Below are 7,194 nucleotides of genomic sequence, written 5' to 3' on the forward strand. Positions count from 1 at the left end.
TAAATTTATAACAGTACATGGAACCTGAAATACCAACTACAGTCATATGTGTACACGTAGAAAGTTGCTTAGTGTTCTCAAAATTCCAATAAAAAGATGTCTTTCAATATGGTTAATTGGTCCATATCTTAACAATGGTCTAATTTTTATTTTGTTTCAGATATGTGGGCTACAGGCGCTATTCTGACTAAGATTACGCCCTCGCTTTCCTGGAGCTAGGGTTTTGTCAAATATTGTTATGTGCAATTTTCCTGATCTAATATTGTTTCAGATGTAAAGATAAGCCAGCAATATGTCTCTTTAATATGTGCAGTGTTATATGTATCGCAACTGAAGAGAAATGATTGGAGGGGCTTAATCGCTTACCAATTCCCTTAATCAATGTTTGCTCAAATCTTTAACGTTTCCCGAGTGAAAGTAGTGTCACAGATATTTAAGGTCATACCAATATACAACAAATTATATTTAACTGAGCACTATAATACTGTAATATATTATCAAAACAAAAAGGATTTACGGAGAAAGTTTTTTTTTGCTGCTGAAACTAAGAAAGTGTTTCCTATATTCACTAGACATAAGACCGATCAAAATATTCAGATCCAAAGAACAAAAATGAACCCGAATTTAGATAGGAAAAATCCAAAACTTCAACAGTTATAAATTTAAATATTTTGGGTGCTTGAGAATATGTGAATCACAATTATAAATTTAAATATTTTTATTATTTTAGACCTGACAAGTCAGCACTATCAAAAATACCCTACACAATTTAGAATAATCCCAAAATTTAAAATATCAAAAGCTATAAAAAATAATCAAAGTAAATATCGCATAAAAATACAAAATGAAAAATATTTATAATATTTATTGGTTTTCCTTCCAAATATTCAAACCAAATCAGTTTTCATGTTAATAAACTAGGAGAAATGTCATTTTCTTTCAATATATTTTAATTTTTGTATTTTAAAACATATTTTTTTCACTAAGACCATGAAACAATATACGAACCCGGCGCGTAGCGCCGGAATACCACTAGTATGTTATATTTTTTGCTTACCACGCACACAAACATCATTAAATCCTTTGTACAAGTAAAACAGTAATCATAAGTTTCCACTTTTTATCCAAAGTTAATTTACAGTTTTACACTATAGAATGTTATCTAAACTATCAAGATAATAACTATTCGATTAGGGAGACCCAACCAAAGTTAGTGAGAGAGTAAATAAAATCCGATGATGCGGAAGTGTAAGTATCGATCGTTCAATTTTAAATAATTATTATCATTAGTTAAGAATATGCACATGAGACATGAGGCGGTTACAGTTATGAGAGTTTGGTTCAGAGTTACGGCGTTAGAATTACGGGACTAAACGGTAAAGAGTAAAAGAAGAGACACAGACGGTGAAAGTTGCGAAATTCCGTAAACATTAACCTCACTGCCGGTTAAGTAGCGGCGTTTACTAACTAACGGCAACGTTAACGTTTCATATCTGTGTATATATAACGGAGACGGTTACCTTGGAGCTTGTGCACTAATCTGTCATTCGTCTCCTGCTTTTCTCACCTTCTCTCTCCTCTCGCAGCTTTTTATTTTCCGAGAAAAAAGACCCTAGAGAGAGAAGAAAGAAGCTTCTTTAATGGCGTCGTCTTCTCAGAAATTGACCTCTGTTTGCTTCGCCGTCCTCGTCCTCTTAGCTCTCACCGCAACGATTTTCCGGAAGCTTGAAATCCCGAGGTCTCTATCTCTCTCTCTAACTTTTTGTCCCTATGATTACGTCTTCCTCCTCGGATTTTGAAACTTTTTTTTCTGAAAAAAGGATTTTGAAAATTTTCCATCTCTGTTCTAAAGAGTCCTGGTTTTTTTTTCTCTTCGCCGGAATTTTTTAGCAGGTTCTCTTCTCCATACTAAAGTCTCTGTTTAAAATCTGCATTGTCTATTTTCTTCAACTTTCTTCAATTTTTCATGGATTTTTTTCCCAAATCTGCAGTGATGTGTGAGTATTGACTCAGATTCGGTAACAACTGCTCTGTTTATTTTTTCCAGGAAGCTGAAAACAGAGGAGCTGCAGAGCTCAAAGAACAACTCGATAATGGCGGCGAAGAGGTAAAGTAAAAGAGGGAAACAAAACTCAATTCTCTTCTTTTTTTTTTTCCTTTTTTTGCCGCCGCTCCTAAAAACATGAAACGCGCTTAACCGCTACTAGGTTTAACCTTTTTGTTTGCTTTTTTAAATTGAAACAAAAAGTGGATAACTAACTAATAATCCTAGCCGTTGGTTTGTCTGAGAATCCTCGGATCCGCTAACCGTTTTCTTTACCTTTTTTGCATTCATCGCCACACACATGCTCTGTCGACTCTCTAGTCTAGAGCTTCTCTAATAATTATTTATCGATGATGAGATGATAAAGTATTACATGTACGGTTTCTCATAAAGGGTAAATTAGTCCATTTATCAAATCGTTCGTTTCTTTCATTCCTTTTCCTGAGCCCGTTTGTGCTCTCTATACACGTTCAGATGTTACACGTGTCAAGGAATTATGCATTTCTTATAAAATATATAATTTTGGTTTGTTTATTAATAATTAAAGTTTATGGTTGGTCGCGTCATTTGTGCAGGGTTAAAGGTTTGGAGTTGAATGAACAACACGCGGTTAGTGATCCAGATAGGGTTGCTGATGAAGTCGCCACGCTTGTTCACATGTCAGTTTCTCTCTCTCTCTCTTTTTTGCTTTTGTGTCAATGCATTAATTCTAGTTTTGCTGGTGAATAAAGCATGTCTAATTCTCTGTAAATTGCATTTCATACAAGTACCAACCTTAACTAGAGAACCCAGAAGCAAACAAACTTATGTTGGAATATTGAAGAGTATTCAACAAAAATCTTTATTAAAAGTTTTATTTCATGCGTAAAAAAACTTATGTCCTCTTTCTCTTTAAATAAGTACAGTACTTAACCTTGTAGATAGGTACAGACATGCAAACATCCCTGACACATTGTCGTTTCACCACGCCCTCTCGCATTGTCAGAGTTTGCACGGACATTGTTTTGTTTTATAGTAACTTTTAATTTGGTTTAACTTTGTCTTCAATTAAAATTTCATTTGGGGGAATTGGCAACTGCTTCTACCGTCTTTTTCTGGCATTTATCATCTTTGAATTTTAGGCTGGTTTTTCCCCTGCTAATAGAACATCAAGTTTCGATTTTTTTTTACTGGGCAACCACTTTTAGACCCTCAAAAAGCTGCTGAAATATTTTAACAACATGTACATTTGGGTAAAAAAAAAATCCTAACTTTCAATTCGATGTGTTGTGATTGATATATCAAAGCTCTGATTTTTCAGGAGCGAACATAACAACACAGCAAGGAGAAAGCTTGGATTCTTCTCTTGTGGAACCGGTAATCCAATCGATGACTGCTGGCGTTGTGACCCTAACTGGCATAAGAACCGTAAACGCCTCGCCGATTGTGGGATTGGTTTTGGACGCAACGCTATTGGTGGTCGTGATGGACGCTTCTACATTGTCACTGACCCCACTGATGATGACGTTATCAACCCCAGACCAGGAACTCTACGCCACGCCGTTATCCAGGAGGAGCCTCTGTGGATCGTGTTCAAGAGAGACATGGTGATTGAGCTGAAACAGGAGCTGATTATGAACAGTTTCAAAACCATTGATGGTCGTGGCTCCAATGTCCATATAGCCAATGGTGCTTGCATCACTATCCAGTTTATCACCAATGTTATCATTCATGGTCTTCACATTCATGATTGCATACCTACTGGAAACGCAATGGTTAGAAGCTCCCCATCTCATTTTGGTTGGAGGACAATGGCTGATGGTGATGCAGTCTCTATCTTTGGATCGTCTCATATCTGGATTGATCATAACTCTCTCTCTCACTGTGCTGATGGCCTTGTTGACGCTGTCATGGGTTCCACTGCTATTACCGTTTCCAATAACCACTTCACACACCACAACGAGGTGATGTTGCTAGGCCACAGTGATTCCTACACAAAAGACAAGGTGATGCAAGTCACCATTGCTTACAACCATTTTGGAAAAGGATTGGTTCAGAGAATGCCGAGGTAAATAGTAATCTTACTTATTTGTTTTGAGCTTCTTAGACTTATCCCCACACTTGTTCTGATATAGTAGAAATTGGTTGTGTAACTGCAGGTGCAGACATGGGTATTTCCATGTGGTTAACAACGACTACACACACTGGGAGATGTATGCCATTGGTGGGAGTGCAGAGCCAACCATCAACAGTCAAGGAAACAGATATGCTGCTCCTATGGATCGTTTCGCCAAGGAGGTTCAGTTTCTTAAACCTTTTGTCTTTGCTTGAAACAGAGTAAAGGTGTTGTAATGTTCTCCTTACACCATATTAAAATGTGTACCAACAGGTAACGAAAAGAGTAGGGACGGATGCAGATGATTGGAAGAAGTGGAACTGGAGGTCGGAAGGAGATCTTCTACTGAATGGAGCATTCTTCAGGGCATCAGGAACAGAAGCTTCAGCTAGCTACGGAAGAGCCTCGAGCTTAGCAGCTAAACCATCATCAATGGTCCATACTATAACCTCTACTGCAGGAGCACTAGGTTGCCGCAAAGGCAGGCCTTGCTAGTTCCCTCTGTCTCTAACTAACCCTTTCCCATATCTTTGGAAAGTGAATAGAAAGTAGTAGTAGCGCTCTTCTTCTTTATCGTTTCGTTTTGGGTCAGGTCATATCCACCACTTTGTTTTCTTCCCGGTGGTAGAAATTTGTCAACCTCTGGCTTGCTTCTTTTTACAAAAAGTTGGGAATACAGAGAGGAGCAAGCTCAGAAGCGTTGTTCAAAGGTTTCTTTCGTTTTAGGTCTACAAGTCTCTTATGGGATTTAGTTCTCGTTTGGTTTTTGTTTTGGAGTTGTTAAGGTCCCTTTGGTTTTAATGGATCTCACTCCCTTCAGTTCTAGACTCTGTTTTTGGGTTTATCTTTCAAGTTAGTGATCATACTAAAGCAAAATTTGTAACAAAAGACGATTGAAAGGCATTTCTTGATTTTATTGCAGTGTCCTTTGTCTTTTTACGTTTTTATTGGTTTGTGTTGCTCTGCATCATTGTTTCACTTAATTGGATGTGATATACTTGATTTTGAATTTTACCCCAACTTCTAAAGCAAAAACACTTGGGAAATAAATAGGGAATGGTTCTTTTACACTAACATGTGATGTGAAACCAAACCCATAAACAGTTGTACCAGATCTTTCTTTCTTTCTTCTCAGTTGAGACTTGAGACGTTAAATGGTTATTTCCTTGCTCTGCACGTTACAAGTTTGGATTTTATGTACTCTTTTCGGATCCATTTTGTAACCTCTTCCATCATGAGACTGGTTGTTTTCTCATAAATACGTTATGGTAATTCATGTGAAACATCTCCTAATATTATGGGATTCATTCGAGTCTCAACGTCAAGAATTTTTAATGAACAACATGAACGATATTACCGAACAAGGCCGAACCATCCTTGGTTTCCTTTTTACTAAGACTAATTGATATCCCAGAAAGAGCTTAAAATAAATTAACAAAAAAACGGCACCACAAAACGATGTCTTACAATCCACCTTCTTGTAACTGACAATAAAAACAACAACATTGATATCTCCAAAGGAGCTTAGAAAACAGAATAAGAATCTTCAAAAGCTGGAGAAAATGATGATCGGGTTCTCTTTAAATGGTATCACCATCTGTTGTCTGGAACACATAGCCAGCCTCCTTAAAGTGAGATTTCAACATTCCTAATTAAAGACTTCTTGTACTTATGTGATATCTTGTTCTTTTCTTCCTTTGTCATTTGTGCATAACTACAATCAATAACAATAAGAGAAAACACCAAGCTTACTCAGCTTTTTTTACTTTTCACCATGACCTCTATCCTGAAAAAAAACGAGGGTTAGTACAATGTTATGTAAAAAACGAGGTTTAATACAATGTTATGTGGGAATTATATCAGAGGCATACGTTTGGTCATACCCGTCAGGTTGAAACACTGGATCCCACCAGATATTAAATGGTCCTCTTGCTGGAACTATCTTACCCTAAAACACTCAATCACAAAAATAATCAAACTCGGATGACTAACAAAAAGAACAAAAAATATGACTAGCTGGAGCAGAGACTATCACAAAAGAGAGGTGAACATAACGAAGTTTCCCTAAAAATGTACGAGGTTCAGCACCTGGACCATGTGAGAAAGAGAATGCACACAATGCATAAGCTGATTTATCTTCATATGCTATCAGTACACTGTTCAAACCTGTCCATGAGTCGGACCCAAGATTCAGTGTTACCAGTGTAATTAAGAGTTACTTCAAACAAAGGCTTAGGTGAGAAAGTAAAGAGAAACATATGACAATTACAGACTTTCATGAACCAGCTTTAATTTCAAGAAAACCACTTGCTGCAGAAAAACAGGAAAAAGGATAAAAAGTGCTACAAAGAAGAGTTCTATACAACTCAAGTACAGTTATTCATACAGTTATTCAATCTTATATGGGCTGGTACTTAAAAATATAATATTCCTTGTCCTGATTTCCAAGAGGTGATGATATCGGTAGCCAATAGTAAATTACAAAGTCAAGAAAATTGAGGTCTCTTCTACATTTCAATCCAACAAAATTATGAAAACATTCGTAAGATAAATCTATTTGACTGCTCACTCACACAAGTTAGCATCCACCTCAAAGAACAAAGAAAAGCCCTGACACTGCCCCTGACCCATCCCAATCATAACTAATTAACTCTGATCATGAAAGATTCATAGATAAAAGGCTAAAGAACATATATACAGAGTGTAACTTCATCGCCTTGGCATATCAATGGCTGTAATGATAAAGGAACCCAAAGCATGGCCAAGTTTTGCGACGGAGCTGGAGAGGATAGAGACACTTCAGATATGTTTCCCGGAGTTCAGCATCATTTATGTTTTAGGAGAGCGAAATCAAGTCTCAGATTTTTTAGCTAAAACTGCTAGATCTTTCCATAGAGAATTACATTTTGTTGGTTGTTTTATTCCGGTCTGGTTATCCAGGCCACTTCAAGTTTGAGTAATAGAATAGCCTTTTGACGTCAAAAGAAAAAAAACTAATTAACTCATAGAATCATGGGTTATTGCAAATTATTGCAAAGGAGAGTTACAAGTGCAT

General features: G+C 36.8%; 1 protein-coding gene across 1 annotated transcript; it reads left to right on the forward strand.

Moving 5' to 3' along the window:
* The first annotated feature begins 1,551 nt into the window (after positions 1-1,551).
* Positions 1,552-5,078, forward strand: LOC130494492 (probable pectate lyase 15). The gene is made up of 6 exons (XM_056992473.1): positions 1,552-1,738; positions 2,048-2,107; positions 2,620-2,703; positions 3,345-4,091; positions 4,183-4,321; positions 4,413-5,078. Exons 1-6 carry the CDS (start codon positions 1,641-1,643, stop codon positions 4,632-4,634), a joined length of 1,350 nt encoding a protein of 449 aa, XP_056848453.1. The 5' UTR covers positions 1,552-1,640; the 3' UTR covers positions 4,635-5,078.
* Positions 5,079-7,194: the final 2,116 nt, after the last annotated feature.

This window comes from Raphanus sativus, chromosome 8 (assembly GCF_000801105.2).
Source record: "Raphanus sativus cultivar WK10039 chromosome 8, ASM80110v3, whole genome shotgun sequence".
NCBI lineage: Eukaryota > Viridiplantae > Streptophyta > Magnoliopsida > Brassicales > Brassicaceae > Raphanus > Raphanus sativus.

Excerpts from the sequence above, each read along its gene's own strand:
- LOC130494492 (XM_056992473.1), top strand. The coding sequence starts at position 1,641 with ATGGCGTCGTCTTCTCAGAAATTGACCTCTGTTTGCTTCGCCGTCCTC. Across the intron at positions 2,704-3,344 it reads GTCGCCACGCTTGTTCACAT|GAGCGAACATAACAACACAG; the intron begins GTCAGTTTCTCT and ends CTGATTTTTCAG. Across the intron at positions 4,322-4,412 it reads TGGATCGTTTCGCCAAGGAG|GTAACGAAAAGAGTAGGGAC; the intron begins GTTCAGTTTCTT and ends GTGTACCAACAG.